General features: G+C 38.1%; 1 protein-coding gene across 21 annotated transcripts in view; it reads left to right on the plus strand.

Moving 5' to 3' along the window:
* CHL1 (cell adhesion molecule L1 like) overlaps positions 1-19864 on the plus strand; it is a 309930-nt gene that overhangs the window by 247114 nt on the left and 42952 nt on the right. For 19 of the 21 annotated variants that reach the window (XM_073230929.1, XM_073230928.1, XM_073230927.1 and 16 more), the window contains 4 exons: positions 857-904; positions 2652-2772; positions 7097-7281; positions 19557-19688. In XM_073230929.1, the coding sequence (XP_073087030.1) occupies positions 857-904; positions 2652-2772; positions 7097-7281; positions 19557-19688 (486 nt within the window). The remainder of the gene's footprint in view (positions 1-856; positions 905-2651; positions 2773-7096; positions 7282-19556; positions 19689-19864) is intronic. The other 2 variants (XM_073230941.1, XM_073230940.1) reach the window with 1 other exon arrangement.

Below are 19864 nucleotides of genomic sequence, written 5' to 3' on the forward strand. Positions count from 1 at the left end.
GATATTTCCCACCATTGTTTAGTTCAACTCTAGAGACTTCATCCAGATGAAAGAGACCTCTGCAGCTGCAGATCGACTGTAGCTCTGGCACTCGCAGCCAGGAAATCAAATCTCAATTCACAGGACAATTGTATTTCATTTGACGTCTGCAGAATCTAGTCATTTTCAGTGGTTTAAAATGTACAGCGGCTTTGCAGGGTTTTCTAAGTCTCAGGCTTTGATTCACTGTGATCTTGAATAAACCAGCAGGCTGAAAATGTGGGAGAAAATAAGAGTTAAAAATAAAAAGAACAAATACTACAATTTTTTTTATCACATCAAGCTTTTTTGTCCTTCCCAAATTGGCAAAGTTATCTGGCTTGCTTTTGATTCTGCACATGCTAGTCTGGGTTCCCAAATGGGAAAACATCATTAGTGGGAGAAGGAGTCCTAAAATTCAAAGGGCAGAGATTCCCATCAGTTCTCTGACTGAGTAATTGGCTCTGGTAGAGTTAAAAGTTGGCATTACCATTCCATTGTCTTAATTTGGCTTGTGTTTTTTTTGTTTCTGTTTTTCCCTCATTGTTACGTCTAGATACACTACTCCAGGGCTTCACTGCAGCATCCTTACGGCAGCCCCAGTTCTCGTTCATTGAGCTTTAATGTGTACCCTCCCCTCCTGGATTCATCTGGGGCAATTCAAGACTATGCTCACTATAGATTTTTTTTCAGCTGTACCCTTGAACATGGTGTTCTAGTGAAGCATAGTTATACCTCATTTTGTAATTTTTCTAAGAGAAAACTATGACTTTTCATTCTTTATTGATTATCAGCATCTACCATTATGTTTGTTTTTTCTTCATGTTTTTCATTTCAGTAAAGCATGCTAATGACTCAAGTTCATACACAGAAATCAGTTCCAAGGGTAAGTTGATCATGAGTAGAGTGCATTTGTTTTCATCTTTGGTAACTCATTGTCATCTCAGAATTGGAATTTTTCCTTTAATACCTTCATGAGTTTATTAAAATATTAATATTCTTATTAAGGAAAATCCTTTAGCATAAGGTTTTATTACCACCCTTCCCCATTTAAATATATTCAAAAGGAGTGATATTTATAAATACAAAACTATATGACTGTATATATATATATACACACACATATATATATACACACATGTATATAGATGTATATATATATATATGTAACAACTGTATATTTTTAATGGAATTATTATTTGGGGTCTCATAGTTGACAGACATTTTGGTTGATAGCTGTTAGATGAGGAAAGGAAAAAAGAAATGGTTGAGTGTAAACAAAGTAGAGAAAACATTAGGTTTAAGAAAGTTAAATGTGTATTTTTCTGGCAAGACTTCTCAGAGTACTTAATATGGGTCTGTATTGTAACTCTCCGAGAAAGAGTAAAGTGCAGCCTTTTCCAAACTCCTTTGTCTACAAAGTGTATATATATTTTTTATGTAGACCATCTAGCAGAGAGGTAGTGTTTTGTGGAAGATGGCTGAGCAAACTGGAATTAAATGGTAAGCTAGTTTACCAAGATGAGAAGAATCATTTACATGAATGCAACAACATTCTTTTTATCATTGAGATCAGTGGCTTAGCATGGATATCTAATACCCTGGCACCATGATCAGGGCTGGATGGAGGTGCATCCCAGTTTGAAGGTGGATGGATTAAGCCTACATCCTCAGCATTACTATCTTTGGGGTCAATGACTCAAACATGTATATCATATTTTTACAGCCCTCAGCAAGCAGAACTGCACAGAGTGCATGCTCAACAATTACTGTGTGATACACACTCATAAGGAAACTATAGCAAGGTGTACACTGCTGACAATGCCTTTCATTCCTCTGCTCTGATAACAGAATGTCAGCTGTTTACGCTTTCCACATCATGTCAGATCATGCTGACGTTGGATGGGAAAGACAATTTGTATGAACATTTTGTAATAATATCAAAATTTTCATTGAAAATGGAAATCCTTATTTGCCATTGTATTTGCAAAGTAGTCTTAAAAGAAATTAAGAAATGGAACATTTCAATATGCTTTTGGTGAGAATACTGGTTAATCATCCCAGACAGCAGTGTTTCTCTTTGAGGGCCTGAGGCTGTTAAGCTCAGTCACCTAAAGAGCCTGATAAATTCATAGATGCCTGCTGTCCACCACAGGCTTCCTGAATCAGGGCCCAGGAAACTGTATTGAACCAGGAATCTGATCAAATACCTATGTACATTAAATGAAAAGAAAAAAAAATACACAGTCATCAAACATGTCTAGGACTGATTAAAATGTAGAATATAAAATCATAGGCTATCAATTAACTTAAGGGCTTTCATCAAGAAACTAATTATCTTGAACCGTGTTTGAACTCCTGAATTTGAAGGTGTGATTTAAATCATAATCTTCACACAACTAGGTGCTACAATTAGTTACTGCATCTGAGGAACCACCCTTGCCTCATGATAAAAGCAGTCTATTTAAATGGAAATATATTAAAACATGTAAAATGTGTTTATGTATAGAAGTGCCCCCCCCTACACACACACAGGTATTTATGTTCTAATATGCTTTAAGAAAGATTTAGTGCCACAGGATTTCAACTCTTAGTCAGAAAAAAATTTAAGGCTTTTCTATTCTGTTTTATAGCAAATTCAATCAAGCAAAGAAAACCCAGAATGCTGTTGCCTCCTAGTGAGCGTGGCAGTGAGTCTTCCGTCACCGTCCTCAAAGGGGAAACCCTGCTGCTTGAATGTTTCGCCGAAGGCCTGTGAGTAACTTGACCGCTGTTCATGATTGTGTCCATCCAGTCCTGTAAGGAAGGAGGTATCAGTTAAGCAGTTAATCTGCATACACATTTTTAAATGGTTTCTTAAAATCCTGTTACTACATCTGAAAGAAGAGTTGCACTTCACTCCACAAAATTCAGGCTGTGACTGAGATTGATTTATAATTAGATCACTCTGTCAATCCATGGTAGTGTGAACAAAGGTGACAATGACAACCTTCTCCTTAGCTCAATCAGTAGGGGGATGCCCTCATTAGAGCACAAGGCTGTTAGTGGTCAGCCCATTCCCAATGCCTGCTTTTGTCCCCCTGCTATCATTTCTTGTCCCACTCCTACTTAGTATGCAGTGAGCTCTGCTCCCTTTACAAGCTCCAAGGAGCCCTGTTTATCTGTTATTTCACCCAGCTGCCCTTTGCACACAAGGAGGTCCAGACCATGTAATTTAAGAGTTTCACATAAAAATTTAATTAACTGAACTTTTTCACATCTGAAAAAGCAATGCCCATTTCCAAATCCTCCAAGACAAGCTTGCAGAAACTTCACTTGGTCACCTCTTAAAATTATTACACTTGTTGAGTAACTATCACATGTCTCTGTAAACAAGGACCATCTTATTTAATACTTGTTCAAGCCAGGTGATCTTTTTCCTTTTCCCTGTTGCCATGCCCCCTATGTTGACCAGCACATGCTGTCCCCATTGGCAATTCCATGGGAAGATGAATTCCACCTTCCCAGGACCTGGGTTTACATAATCAGTTTGTAAGCTCAGGGCTCCATACAGCTGCGCATCTGGGTAGTGGACTTGAATTTCAAATTTTAAAAACTGTATTCCTTCATAATACAATTATATATTCTGAATGAGTGGCTTTAAATTGGATTATAAAGAAAAGGGGCAGATGTTAACCCCAAAGCTTCTGTAACTGTCTCTTTCTATCCAGCAAAAACATATAAGTTGCTTCTCTGTATTAAATTGCCAAAGCATATTTGACATGAATGAGTTAGATGTGCTGTGCTGTGGCCTCTGTGTGGGAGGTTTGGTCTCTGTATTATGTGAGAAGATGAAAGCCTCAGGTTCAGTTTGAATCATGTGTAGCCACCTGCTCTGTTGTTCTCAGTCTTATGCGTTTACAGTGGCAGAAATTGAATTATTTCAGGATTCATCTCTATTCTCAGTTGACTCTCTGGGCAGGGCCAACCTTTCTCTAATTATTTTTTCTTGTTTCCCACAAATGCCATGATTCACCTCTTAAGTTGGCTGGCAACCACACATTGTGTACAAAGTAATAGAAATGCTCTCATGTGCTTTTTAGAAAATGCAATGTCATGAAGTAATATATGAAAAGAAAGTGGACATAAAAAGAAAGTGTTGTCCTTGGAATATGAACATTTCTGATGCATTGCCAGAAGGGTTTTTACCTGAACTGGTTTCTCACTTGAACTGGGTTTGTGTTGGTTAATCCTGTGTATTATCAGGCCCTCTTTCAGATGAAGGTGATACATCATAAAATTTTTATAGTACTAAATTTTTTTCCTAAGAAGTTTTTAAACCATAACTTTTTATGCAGTCATTATACGTAAGACATTGTACTTTTTATTATGTACCAGGCACTGTGTTTTACACTTACACTAAGTTCTTTTACCCTCTCCATATTTCATGACTATTATCATTCCCATTTGCACATTAGGTGAATGAAACCCAGGGACTTAAATGCACTTCTCCAAGCTTAGTGTAAAGTAGATCTGCAATTCCATCCTGTTGGTCTCCAGAATGCTACATGACCTCTCAATTTAACATATTTTAGCATATTTCAACCATATGAACTATTCTGCTCAGTTAATGGGGTGGACATGGGGATCAAGGTGGCATTGTCCCTGAATCTGAAGAAGTGGCATGTAGTAGATATTTTAGTAAATGGTAAGTAATAATGAAATTGTTGATACTGTTAATTAAGACAGGGAAACTGATGTCAAGATGTTTAGATTCTATAGACTCTGTGAGTAAAGCAGAAATGTTAAAATGACATTGTGAATCTCCTTCAGAAGAGAAGGGTGTTCACTCCCCAGGAAAGATGCAGACAGCGATGGGCACTGTCACGCACCAGCTCACGCTCATTCATGCCCTCTGAGCCTCATTAGGATTAAAGGGCATACATATGTGGCTTCCCTCTGCTGTCAGGATCCAAGTGTTTTCTATTTGTTAAATCTATGAATTTAAGCTAAGTATAATGCTACTGCAAGACCCTACATTGTACACAAAAGAAGTATAAGAGTAAAAGTTGGTTGGACAAGGACCTGAGCAAAATTTGAGATTACAAGATAGTGCATATTTGTGTATAAAAATAGATTAAGCAATATATTTTCCCCCAAAACTTCATTGCTAAAGTGCTGTTAATAAATGTTCCTCAAAGGAAAAAAATAAAAGAGGAAGAAAAACTTTACCAAGAATATAGCTGGACATTCTAGCAATGATGTGGATCTATTCCTCAATAAATTATATCTCATGTTCACCTGATACTTATAATCATTTTATTCTATTCTTTCCAGGAATAGGTATTAGAGAATTATACTTTTCAAGGATTGGCAAAAAAAAAAAAAAAAATCTTGCAGAAAGTGAGATGCTTGCACTATTAAAGCATGGGATCATGAAAAATTCCTGATTTGGAGGGTCTGAGGTTCAGAGCAGCTTGTAATTTGGCAAATTGCCATTTTGACAGAAGGAGCAAAAAGCGAGTGTTCGGCGAGTGGGGTCATGCGTCCTGGTAGGTGGTGTGCCCAGGCAGGCAGCAGCTGATACACTCTCCAGCTGCCTGCATGGGCGCCAGCACTGCGTCCTGCAGAGGCGTGCCCAGTACTGTCAGCTCTATGACATAAAAGTTTGTGGTAGCAGATCTGTAAGGTAAGTAGTTGAGCCTGGAGGGGAGAGGAAGAGAGTAAATGTGTGTAAATTAAAGACCTTCATCTTCCTTTTCTTCTCTTTTTTTGCATAATGACTGATAGATTCAACCAATGCCTATCAATACAAAATTATGAGGTAATAGTTCAGTTATTAACTCGTAAAAGTTAATTTGGCTGTATGCTCATATTCCAAGCATCTATAGTTAGGAAGGAAAAAGGGATGGATAAAGGACAAATATAGTAGAAGATAATCATAAAAAGAACAAATTTAGAGTCAGACACATGTAAGCTTTAACATGTCATTTATTGTTGCTGTAGGCAAATTAATAAACTTCTTGAAGCTTCAGAATCTTCATTGGTAAAAGGATGATCATAATGCCCATCTTTAGAGCATACTCAATAACATAGCTATTAATCATAAAAAGAAATATATAGTAGGAATAAAAAGCATTAATAAAAACAGCAAAATTAAGTTTCTCCCACCCAATCATACAATCCAGTGGAGAGGCAAAATAAAAAATCGACTGTTCAAGTCGGTCGTCAGTGCCTTCCTCATGATTTTTAAATCACAAGCGTCATGGAGGGAACTGATCCTCCCCTTGTCTGGTTTTCACGAGGTAGAATTTTGCTTAAAGCCAGCTGCCTCCTGCTTTCCTCCCACCAAAGGTGGAAAAAGCTCTCCCCTGCTGTGACAGGTTTTCAAGTTGGATTTTGTTTTGTTTTCACTTTTTTGTTCAATTGGTTGGTGCCATGTTTCTAAGCAAGGGAAATATGGCTCATTCCTCCTTTTTTCTATTCCCCAAGAGAATGAGAAAGCCACCTGGGGAGCTGTATCTGCTCGGCAGAGCCCGCTGGGCCCTCAAATGGGCTGTTCTGGGTGCAGCCGACACAGCTGGCTGTCCCATCTGAGTCCCCTTCTCCGGTGTCAGCTTCGTTAGGATTGAAGGGGATTTTGCGGCTTCTCTCTGCTTACTGTTGGGTCCTACTTCATGGTGTTTTCATATTCATACAGGGAAGAGGGCTGTTACAGGTGATCACTTCAGATCACCCCCAGGGAGATTTCACCCTTGAAAAAATATCTTGTAATGTTTTTTTTCCCCTATGGGTCCAACTATCCATCTTTTATCTGACCGCACCTACTCAGCACATACATGTAGTTCGTCCCCATAAAAGAAGAAACCAGATTCTGAGGAGGCGGACTATTCAAGGAGCTTGCAGTGAAGGACCCCTGATCCAGCCCTCACGTCTGCAATGGTGGTGCTGCGCAGGCCTGCGCCCCGGAAGCTGGGGCTGCTCAGTGGAACTCCCAAGTACAGATGTAAAAGCAATGTGATGTGGCCTATGTCCTGTGGGTTTCTATATTTTATTTTGCACTTGAAAAAATGTTAATCATTTATTTGTTGTTTTCCAGGCCAACTCCACAGGTGGAATGGAACAAAATGGGTGGTGATTTACCAAAGGGAACAGAAACAAAAGAGAATTTTGTCAAGACTTTGAAGATAGAGAATGTCTCCTACCAGGACAAAGGAAATTATCGCTGCACAGCCAGCAATTTCTTGGGAGCAGCCACTCACGATTTTCATGTTACGGTAGAAGGTACATTCATTCTCCATGTTGATTTATTTTTCTTATATTAAAAAAAAAGTGAGTTCGCACATGTAGCAGTCTATACCTCTAGAGCATATATGTTAAAGCAGATAAGATGTTTCAGCTTGTAAGTGAGCACTAGATTATATGACACTTCAGTTAATTTTTCAGCTTGTAGGTGTACAGTGAGCACTGGATTTTATGACACTTACTTAATCAGGTTTGTCATTTATCCCCCAAAACCATGGAGAGTGGACAAAGGACAAGAAAACAGCTCTTGTGGGGATTAAACCCAGATGACTTGCATGATTTGCTCAAATAGCCACTAAACCTAGTGTCCCATATCATCATCATGTTAGAAATAATTTTTATTATAATATATATAACATTGCCTAATATTAAATTATTAAAGAAGTAAGCATTAAGAAAGAGATTTTGGACTTTGTTTCTCAGTCCTGTGACTACCTTGCTGTGCCCTCCCATCAGCTGACTTCACTTTTCTGAACTTCTATACCAGTGAAATGAGGGAGTCAGACAAATCGTTATCTTAAGCTCTTTCCTAGATACATTTTTTAAATACATATTTTGGCTTCAGGTAATATACAGTATGCTACTTATGGGGAAAGAAGAATAGACTGGTATGGTATAAATATTAATTTTCTATCAAAAGATGCAGAAAACACATTATATTCAAGTCATCTCTGTGTAAACCCCAGTCTTTCGATCAATAGAGTTTAGAGGTTTGGCTATTGTTTGTTGTGTTTATAGAAAGAAGTAGACAATGATATCACCTTTTTAAGAAGGTGGGGGAGTCACAAAATGTAGATATTAGGGAGTGGGCCTGCTTGGTTGAAGTAAAGGTATATAGCCATCCTGTGGATTTGATTGATGCAGACTATTTTCTGTGGGTCTGACCACCTTGAGATCTCCTATCTACCGTTTGCTTGACTGTATTGATCAAATTAATGGATGATTGCTGCATTTATACTTATTTAGTGCTGTTGGAAGGGATTGTCTCTTTCAGGGTTCTGTTTAGTGAACTGGCACTCTAAGGCTTCCATGTATATTCCAGAAAATTCACCTGTAGAAGCTTCAGTTTGCACAGGGAACACCTAAGTAAAGGCCCACCGTTTGAATTAATGGGGGAGAAAATGAAGACTCAGACAAATTACACTCACACGTAAATGTTAAGATAGTTCATGCAGCTCTTTGGAATAGCACTGTGTTTTCAAGGGCCCCTACAATGTGTATGATTAGTTAAGTTCCAAAAAACCAAACACCAAAGATAAGAATATCACTGCCCTTGATTCAACAAAAGGGAAAGCTACACAGGAGAAAGGCCAGCGGAATGCATAAATATCTGTGTCCACCAGCAGTGATATAGTCCTCTGATATTAAATTATTTGCAAAGAAATTCAAAGAGAAAGAGTTTGAGGGTTTGATTTTATCTATATTTTTACCCATCATTTGATGCCTGTATATAGTTTATCTATACCATGCAACAGGGATGTTTTTCTGTAATCCCCTGCCCAACCCCAGCACAAACATACCCATGAACCAGGCATGTCTAATTGCTAGCTGCTCCTACTCCAAGTTGCTGACTATTAGAAATCCTTCCAGATGGCTGGAACATTGCTACGGTAGCTGAATATTTTAACAATCTGGCCACAGTTTTCTTGACTATAAGACTGAAGCTTTCAAAAGAATTGCAAAGGTTGCAAAAAAAAACAAAAAAACACCAAGGAAGTAAACTTAATTATGCGATTTAAAATGTTGACTATAGGACTCCAAAGGAATATAAGTTTCCTGAACAAATTGTTCTTACTATTCACAAAACAGCTATCAGCACTATTGAGATGTAAATTATGTTTTTATTAGGAACATTTAATCCTTTCCCCTTATTGAGGAAACTACTAAATGTGTGTTCCATTATATGTTTTAGGCATTTCTCTTCACACGTGCAAGTTTAAAAGCCAACTGAACTCAGGAAGTCTTTTTCTTTTTTTTTTAAGCATGAAAGGAGTAAATAAAACCTTTATTAATCATATGAATGGATGACTTCACTTTCATTCATTTTTCTTCTGCCTTCTTGTACCTTCTTCCCCTTTTTTACCCCTTACTCAGAAACTCAGATTAAAAAACAAGGATCATATGAGAAAAGAGCAGTGCTACTGTGAATTCTGAAAATCTAGTCCATTCTGAAAACAACTGTGCTTAAGTAAAAGTATATATTGTATTTTGTCTAAATGTGATATTTATTAGTTATCATTAAACATCAAATTCTGAATTTAAGCTGCATCCTAAATTTAAAAAAAAACTGCATTTTCAAATGCTGTAATATGTATAAGCAAAAGCAATCCAGATGTTTTCATCAGAACAGCTATCTTTCTATGTTTCCATGAAACAAAAACTACACATTCAGTAAAAAAGAGGTATATTAAAATGGCATCTAAAACATTGTAAATCCAGAAATAAATATGACCACAATCACGTGTCAACAGATTATTTAAAAATATATTCCCACCAGCAATGTTCATGTTGTAAACTTTTGAATTATTAAGGCTTTTGAATTCTAGTAAGTGCACTATGTGATTATATACCCATAATAGTTTTGCATTTTAAATGGCTGTCATGAACTCCAGTGCAGGTCAGTCACTGATACACTAAAGACTCACTTTCAAATAACAAATCTATTTCTAAAAAGTTGTAATTAAATCCAAGTTTGATGAACCTAACAATTTTTTATTTTTTAGAATACAGATATGTAATAGGAATCTGCCACTAAGAAAATAACCTCAATAATAGATAAAAGAATGGGTTTCAATTATGCTATTTTTATCTCAGAATTTTCCATTTTAACCATTCTCTGCTCTCTCTTGAGCGTGTTTTTCATCCTTTCAATGAGATCTTACTCTTCAGGAATAGAGTTCCATAATCTAAGCTTTGGGAAACATCCTGTTTGTGCTCTGTCTCTGCACGCCCCTGACCAAACTAAAGCCACTGAAAATTCCCTGTCTCATAGCCAAGGCCTCAGGCTATGTGTTCTTTGCTGAACAAAGAAGCAACTAGCTAAATGTATTCAATAAAGATGAGAACTTAGCAGACCTTGAGTGACACCCAGTCAGCGAGTGCCTGCTGCCCCAGACCCCTTCTTTCCTCACTGTTCTTGTTTCCCTGGAGTCTTCGCAGAGCGATCATTTCAGTTCCACTCGAAATTATTCCACATGTGTCTGTTCTTGTGCCAAGTGGAAACGACACAAGGAAGTGTTAAGATTCTGCCCTGGATCTTTAGATGCCACTGGTTGGGCTTTCACTGTGGTCCCCAGTAGTGAGTCTCAGTCCAGGCTGGAGGTAAGGTGTATCAAGGCCAGCCCGGGACGGTGTTTCTTGAGCAAGACAGGCTGGAAGTCTCTCTCAAACTGCACGGCAAAGTCTACCTTTGGTAGGACCAGCATCCTTCCCCAGGAGAAACATGGGTGAGAAGTATAAAAATAAATGTCCAAACATTTATAAGGAAAGATTATGAAAAAGGGTTAAGATAAAGCTTAGTGATGATTCCTAGTGAATATGCAAAACCTCTTTAGTTAGAGGTTGGGAGAGCCTAGGTTTGGAAGCACAAACTCAAAGTTGGTAAAGTGATTGAGCTTAGGTTCCTGGATCCATGGAGCGGCAAAAACAAGAGCTTGTGCTTCTTTTCCTGGTCACTTTGGGCAAGTTTGATGAATTCCCTGTGGGTGCAAAGTGAAAGGGTCAGATAAGGTGATAACTGAAGCCCCTTTTCAGCTCTGACAGTAACAGTTATTCGTGCAGACACTAAGGCATTAATTAAATTTATAGGGTGAGAATAGAAACAGAACTCCTATTTTATTATGCATGGAGATTAAGAGAAATGTCATCATTACATGATCTTCTTTATTTTTTTTATATTGAGGTGTAACTGACAGAAACTTAAAAGTGCACAATATTTAGTATTTGTATATATTGCAAAATGATCTCCACAATAAGTTGTTAAGATCCATCATCACATAGTTACAAATGTTTTTTTCTTGTGATGAGAACCTTTAACATTGATTCACTTAGCAACTTTCAAATTATATGGTACAGTATCAACTATATAGTTACCATGCTGCACATTACAGCCCTATAATCTGCTGTATTTATACAAGCATTGGAATCAATGGTCTTAGTTTTCTATTGTAAAAATGCAACTTTTAAAGTTCACAGAATTTTTTTCTCTAACTCATTTTTTATAAATTCAAGTACCATTAATACACAATCTTATGAAGGCTTTCACATTAACATCATTGTAGTTACAACATTCACCCATATTATCAAGTCCCCCCAGCCCAGCATTGCAGTCACTGTCTATCAGCACAGTAAGATGCTATAGACTCACTACTTGTCTTCTCTGTGCTGTACTGCCTTCCCGTGACCCACCTATATTGTGATTGCCAATTATAATGCCCCTTAATCCCCTTCTCCGTCCCCCTGACACATTCTCCCTAATCCCTCCCTTTTGGTAACTGCTAGTCCCTTCTTGGAGTCCGTGAGTCTGCTGCTGTTTTGTTCCTTCAGTTTTGCTTTGTGTTATACTCCACAAATGAGTGAAATCATTTGGTACTTATCTTTCTCCACCTGGCTTATTTCACTGAGCATAATACCCTTCATCTCCATCTCCATCCATACTGTTGCAAATGGTAGGATTTGTTTTCTTCTTATGGCTGAATAATATTCCATTGTGTATATGCACCACATCTTCTTTATCCATTTGTCTACTGATGGACACTTAGGTTGTATCCACATCTTGGCTATTGTAAATAGTGCTGTGATAAACATAGGGGTGCATATTTCTTTTTTTTTTTTTTTTTTTGGGAGAGCAAGGTACAGGCTTTTATTTAGAGATACAGTGAAAGGACAGAGCTCCCGGCTCATGCCAGGAGGAGACAAGAGAGTCCCAGTATATTTCTTTTTGAATAAGGGATCTTGTTTTCTTTGGGTAAATTCCAATGAGTGGAATTACTGGATCAACAGATATTTCTATTTTTAGTTTTTTGAGGAACCCCAATATTGCTTTCCACAATAGATGAACTAAAGTTACATTCTCACCAACAGTGTAGGAGGGTTGCCCTTTCTCCACATCCTTTCCAGAATTTGTTGTTCTTTGTCTTTTGGATGTTGGCCATTCTAACTGGTGTGAGGTGGTACCTCATTGTGGTTTTAATTTGTATTTCACTGATGAGTAGTGGCATGGAGCATCTTTTCATGGCCAGTTGGTCATCCAGATTTCTTCTTGGGAGAAGTGCCTGTTCAGATCCTCTGCCCATTTTTTAATTGGGTTATTTGTTTTTAGGGGTTGAGGTGTGTAGTTTCTTTATATATTTTGATGTTAAACCCTTAAAAAGAGTTCATTTATGAATATATTCTCCCATATTGTAGGATGCCTTTTTTGTTCTGCTGATGGTATCCTTTGCTGTACAGAAGTTTTTTAGTTTGATGCAGTCCCACTTATTCACAAGTCCCACTTATGCAGTCCCACACTGTGATCAGGAAAAAGTGGCTCATGCTTATGTTCAAGAGATTTTTGCCTATGTTTTCTTCTAAGATTTTTATGGTTTCATGACTTGCATTCAGGTCTGATCCATTTCAAGTTTACTTTTGTGTATGGAGTTAAACAATAATCCAGTTTCATTCTCTTGCATGTAGCTGTCCAGTTTGCCAGCACCAGTTGTTGAAGAGGCTGTCTTTTCCCCACTGTATATCCATGGCTCCTTTATCATATATTAATTGGCCATATATGTGTGGGTTTATATCTGGGCTTTCTATCTGTTCCACTGATCTAGGGTCTGTTCTTGTGCCAGTACCAAATTGTCTTGATTACTGTGGCTTTGTATGAGAGCTTGAAGTGGGGGAGTGTAATCCCCCAACTTTATTCTTCCTTCTCAGGATTGCTTTGGCTATTCAGAGTCTTTGTGGTTCCATATGAATTTTAGAACTGTTTCTTTCTAGTTGATTGAAAAATGCTATTGATATTTTGATAGGGATTTCACTGAATCTATAGATTGCTTTGGGCAGGATGGCCATTTTGACAATATTAATTCTTCCTATCCATGAGCACAGGATGTATTTTCACTTATTGGTGTCTTCTTTAATGTCTCTCATGACTGTCCTACAGTTTTCAGGGTATAGGTCTTTCACCTCCTTGGTTAGGTTTATTCTTAGGTATTTTATTCTTTTTGATGCAGTTATAAATTGAGTTGTTTTCCTGATTTCTCTTTCTGCTAAATTGTTGTTAATATATAGGAATGCAACACATATCTGTGTATTCATTTTGTGTCCTGCAAATTTGCTGAATTCAATTATGAGTTCTAATATTTTGGTGGAGTCTTTAGGATTTTTTATGTATAATGTCATGTTGTCTGCAAAGAGTGACAGTTTAACTATTTCCTTAACAATTTGGATGCGTTTCATTTCATTTGTGTTGTATGATTGCCATGTCTAGGACCTCCAGTACTATGTTAAGTAAAAGTGATAAAAGTGGGCATCTTTGTCTTGTTCCCATTCTTAGAGGAAAAGTGTTCAGCTTTTCACTGATAAGTATGATATTGGCTGTGGGTTTGTCATATATGGCCTTTATTATGCTGAGGTACTTGCCCTCTATACCCATTTTCTTGAAAGTTTTAATCATGAATGGATGTTGAATTTTGTCAACTGCTTTTTCAGCATCTATGGAGATGATCATGCAGTTTTTGTCCTTTTTGTTGATGTGGTGGATGATGTTGATGGATTTTCGAATATTGTACTATCCTTACATCCCTGGAATAAATCCCACTTGCCAAAGATGGATGATCTTTTTGATATATTTTTGAATTTGGTTTTCTAATATTTTGTTGAGTATTTTTGCATCTATGTTCACAGGGATATTGGTCTGTAATTTTCTTTCTTTGTGGTATCTTTGTCTGGTGTTGGTATTAGAGTGATGCTGGCCTCATAGAATGAGTTTGGAAGTATTCCCTCCTCTTCTGCTTTTTAGAAAACTTTAAGAAGGATGGGTATTAGGTCTTCACTAAATGTTTGTTAACATTCAGCCTTGAAGCCATCTGGACCAGGAGTTTTGTTCTAAGGTAGGTTTTGATTACCGATTTGATTTCATTGCTGGTAATTGGTCTGTTCAGATTTTGTTTCTTCCTGAGTCAGTGTTGGAAGGTTGTATTTTTTTCTAGAAAGTTATCCATTTCTTCTAAGTTATCCAATTTGTTAGCATAAAAATTTCACACTATTGTCTAATAATTCTTTGTACTTCTGTGGTGTTTTTGTGATTTTTCCTTTCTCTTTTCTGATTCTGTTTGTGTAGACTCTCTTTTTTTCTTGGTAAGTCTGGCTAGGGGTTTATCTATTTTGTTTATTTTCTCAAAGAACAGCTCCTGCTTTCATTGATTCTTTCTATTTTATTCTTCTCAATTTTATTTATTTCTATTCTGATCTTTATTATGTCCCTCCTTCTACAGACTTTGGACCTCATTTGTTCTTCTTTTTCTAGTTTCATTAATTGTCAGTTTAGACTGTTCATTTAGGATTGTTTTTCTTTTTTAAGGTAAGCTTGTCTTGTATACTTTCCTCTCCAAACTGCCTTTGCTGTATCCCACAGACTTTGGGCTGTTGAATTGCTGTTTTCATTTGTCTCCATACATTGCTTGATCTCTGTTTTAATTTGGTCATTGATCCATTGATTATTTAGGACATGTTGTTAAGCTTCCATGTGTTTGTGGGCTTTTTTGTCTACTTTGCATAATTTATTTCTAGGTTCATACTTTTGTGGTCAGAGAAGCTAGTTGGCACAATTTCAATCTTTTTGAATTTATTGAGGTTCTTTTTGTGGCCTAGTATATGATCTATTCTGGAAAATGTTTCATGTACACTTGAGAAGAATGTGTATCCTGCTGCTTTTGGGTGGAGTGTTCTGTAGATGTCTGTTAGGTTCATCTGTTCTAGAGTGTTGTTCAGTGCCTCTGTCTCCTTAATTATTTTCTGCCTGGTTTATTTGTCCTTTGTAGTGAGTGGTGTGTTGAAGTCTCCTAAAATGAATGCATTGCATTCTATTTCCCCCTTTAATTGTTAGTATTTGTTTCACATATTTAGGTTTTCCTATATTGGGTGTATAAATATTTATAATGGTTATATCCTCCTGTTGGACTGACCCCTTTATTATGTAATCTCCTTTGTCTCTTGTTTCTTTGTTTTGAAATCTATTTTGTCTGATATAAATACTGCAGTGCCTGTTTTTTTCTCCCTATTAGTTGCATGAAATATCTTTTTCCATCCCTTCACTTTTAGTCTATGTATGTTTCTGGGTTTGAAGTGAGTCTCTTGTGGGCAGCATATAGGTGGGTCTTGTTTTTTTTACCATTCTGTAACTCCTTGTCTTTTGATTGGTGCATTCAGGCCATTTACATTTAGGGTGATTATCAATAGATGTGTACTTGTTGCCATTGTAGACTTTAAAGTTGTGTTACCAAAGGTTCAAGGATAGCTTCCTTACTATTTAACAGTTTATTTTAAATTGTTTATTACTGTATTTCAAACACAATCTAAAGGTTCTTTCTTTTCCTCCCCTTCTTCATTTTCTTCCTCCTCCACTCTTTATATAGAAGGTGTCATATTCTGTATTCTTTCTTTATCTCTTGACTAACTTTGTATTTGATTTAATTTTGTATTTGCTTAGTAATTAATTGGTCTATTCCCTTTACTGTGGGTTTATTTTCTCTGTTAAAAGACGAGCAGGGATTCTGCAGCATCTTACTATGCTGATGGACAGTGACTGTAATGAGGTTTGTGGGGGGGACTTGGTGAAGGGGGGAGCCTAGTAAACATAATGTTCTGCATGTAATTGTAGATTACTGATACCAAAATAACAAACAAACAAACAAAAAAATAAATAAATAAAAGCTATTTAGCCTTAGGAGCATTTCCATATAGAGCAGACCCTTTTCAGATACTTCGTAGAAATTGTTTGTTTGTGGTAAATTCCCTCAACTTTTGCTTATCTGGAAATATTTAATCTCTACTTCAAATTTAAATGATAATCTTTCCAGGTAGAGTATTCTTGGTTGGAGGTCCTTCTGTTTCATTGCGTTCAATACATCATGCCACTCCCTTCTGGCCTGTAAATTTCTGCTGAGAAGTTTGCTGATAGCCTGATGAGGCTTCCTTTAAAAGTGATCTTTTTCTCCTTCTGACTGCTTTCAGTACTCTCTCCTTGTCCTTGATCTTTGCCATTTTAATTATTATATATCTTGTTGTTTTCTTCCTAGGGTTCCTTGTGTTGGGAGATCTTTGCCCTTCCCTGACCTGAGTGACTATTTCCTTACCCAAATTGGGGAACTTTTCAACAATTATTTGCTAAAAGAGACTTTCTGACACTGTCTCCTTCTTCTTCTTCTGGTGCCCCTATAATGTGAATGTTGTTCTGTTTGGATTGGTCACACAGTTCTCATTATTCTTTCAATCCTAGAGATCCTTTTTCCTCTCTGTGCCTCAGCTTCTTTGTATTCCTATTCTCTAATTTCTATTTCATTTACCATGTCCTCTACCTCTTCTAATCTACTTTTAAACCCCTCCATTGTATGTTTCATTTCAGATACTGTTATTTTTCAAAATTTCTCTTTGCTGAAGTCCTCCCTGAGTTCTTGGATATTTTTCTGTAGCTCTGTGACTTTTACTTTGAAAACTTTATCAAGATTTGTGATTTCAGTTTCACTAAGCCTTCTTACTGATGTTTTTTTCTTGAATTTTTGTTTGGACCAAATTCCTCTGTCTTTTCATTTTATTTTAGTGTTTCTTATGGGGTAATAGATTTGTGTAGTAGGCACCCTCTAGTGTCCAGAGGTCAGTTTCCTGTGCAGGAGCCACAGCTGTTGGCGTGCAGTGCATGTGTGCAGTGGGTCTGCATTGCTCATGGTTTTCTGATTTCAGGCATCCTGTGTGGGCTGTCAGCTGATCATGGAAGCAGGGAGACTATTCTCTGGAGCTGCCACCTGGCCTGCCACAATGGTGGGGGTGCAGGCGAGTGGGATCAGCCCCTGCCAGGAGGAAAGAGCTCCCGGGGCTGTGCACACATCTCAGCTGCAGGGCTGGAACTGCCCTCCACATGGCCTGCTGTAATATTGAGAGCGCTGGTGAACTGGAACCACACCTGCCAGGAGGAAAGAGCTCCTGGGGCTGGTTCTTGCATACAGCATCCTGTCTGGCCCCAAATACATCTGATCAGGCATGCTTCAGGTTCTCCTCCTGCCCACTTGGGAGTAAAGTTTAATTTCCCTGTTGGCTGGCAAGCCACGCATCCCTGCGAAGTATCTCTGAGCTGTGTTGCCAGTGAGGGGGATGGAGCATCTGGCTCCCAACCTGTTGGGCTGAGGGTGGGCTGGGGAGGTATTGTCTAACTGACCTTTTTCCTGAACAGAGGGTGCTGTGCAATCCTTGCCTCTCTGGCACCCCCTCACTGCTGGGAAGTTTTTCAAACTGTCCACTCTGCTTTCTTTCTCAGGGGGTTGGTAGAGCATGTCTGTTCTCTGTGGGTGGCTGGGATCTCAGCCTCTCTGAGTGTTCCCCCATCTGTGTTCTCCAGCTCTACCAATCACCAGGGCACCGGGCAATGTGGGCTTGTGGGCTCATGGTCCTGGGGCAGATCAGGGCCAGGTGTTCACTGATCCCAGGCTGCTACCCTGTCCCAGCTCCGTTCCTTTCTCTCCCTCTTGTGGGCCAAGGTGGGGAGAGGGCTTGGGTCCCATCAGATCTCAGGTTTGCTACTTTACCCTTTTCTGGAGGACCTTCTCTTCTTCCCCAGATGTAGGGAGTCAGTTCTGCAGTCTTCAGGTCAATTTCAGGCCCAGTTGTATTTGCTGTATTTTCGTGTTCTATGTGATTTTGAGAGGAGGTTTTTGCTTTGCCTTCCTACATTGTCGTCTTTTCTTCCATCTCTACCCTCACGTCTTATTTTGTTGTGGTTGTGTGGAAAGACAAAAAGTGATAACATCAAAAATGTACAACACCCTTGAACTCACATCTACACACACCCCAAAATCCTTCACTTAGGAGTCAAATGCAATTTATAATTTATACTATTGTACTGTAAACTAGATGACTAAATATTTATAGGTTGTAGATCATGAATACACACATTTACTTGGGATTTAATCACTAAGTCCACACCCTATGGAATGATTAGAAAGGCATGTCTCCTCTTGGACCTGAACTTCCCAGGGTTATTTGTATATTTTCATTTTTCCTGGTGAATTTGGCATTTTCTTTTCACAGAATTGCTTTCTTTCCTACTTTACTTTAAAAAAAATGCTTTAAATGACATTTTTTATTTTACATATACATATATATCTTGAAAGACCTTCCTTTCTGACTAAAGACGGAAATCCAAAAATGTCTTGGGAGAAATAACCAAGCAACCAACACTTAATGGGAATTACTACCTGCAGGTATTGTGCGATTTTCTCTGAAATCAAATTATCCAAACCATCCACACTTTAATCTAAATCTTGTCCTCAGTCCTGACATAGTAATATACTTAAGGTGACAAAACATGACAGTAATGTTTGCACTAGAAAAATGTCTCATTCTGTACCGAAACACCTCTTAGCATTATAGAATTGGTGCATTAGAGCATAGAAGGATACAAGTGACTTAAATATATCTTTTCCTCCTTTGTTTTGAGGGCAAAAAACTAAAGGTGGTTTTAGCTGCCCCCCACCCACTCCACTTGCTGACAAAAAAATATCTCTAGGAAATGATGTTTCCAAAATCCTTGAGATACAAATATGCATCTGTGCCATTAAGAAATATTTAAAATAAATGATGAACATTTTAATTTCATTAAAAAGTTCTCAGAGTATGTTTTTTCAAATCTCAGCCTTTTTAGGATGCCTTGCTACTCCTTGAAAATAAGCTGTAGCCTGCACTAAATTAAGCTTGCCATCTGCTTATTCCTCCTCCATTTTCTGCAGTGATGCAGAGTTGTGTAGCTAAATAAAGTGGTTATAGGGAACTATTTTTAGTATGTCGATTTTATTCCATGTTAGGAGTACAGATTAGAACACACACACACCCCGTACCACACAAAAGCGATGCCTACCTTGCCCTGTAGAACAGACCGAAGAGCTACTGTGAAAGACTTTGTTGTGTTTGCCACCTGCTGGTGAATAACCGAAATACAGGCCTTCCCATGTTGGGGCCCTCTGACATAGAAAGGGTCGCTCATGAGCTCTTGTCTTTATCCCCAGAGCCTCCTCACTGGACAAAGAAGCCTCAGAGTGGCGTGTACAGCACGGGGAGCAGCGGTATCTTGTTATGTGAGGCTGAAGGACAACCTGAACCCAAAATCAAGTGGAGAGTCAATGGCTCCCCAGTTGAGAGTAAGTGCCAACCAACACCAAGTGTGATGCATGGATGAAGGCAGTGGTTTTCTGGCATGGACAGTCAGACACCCTGGATGTGTGCAAAACGGAGTTGGGAAGTGGCTGGACTAGCAAGACAGAGCTAACCAGAAAATCCAAAATTACATCTTCCTAAGTAATTTGATTTATGCCTA

The sequence above is a fragment of the Manis javanica genome, chromosome 3 (assembly GCF_040802235.1).
Source record: "Manis javanica isolate MJ-LG chromosome 3, MJ_LKY, whole genome shotgun sequence".
In the NCBI taxonomy this organism is placed as follows: domain Eukaryota; kingdom Metazoa; phylum Chordata; class Mammalia; order Pholidota; family Manidae; genus Manis; species Manis javanica.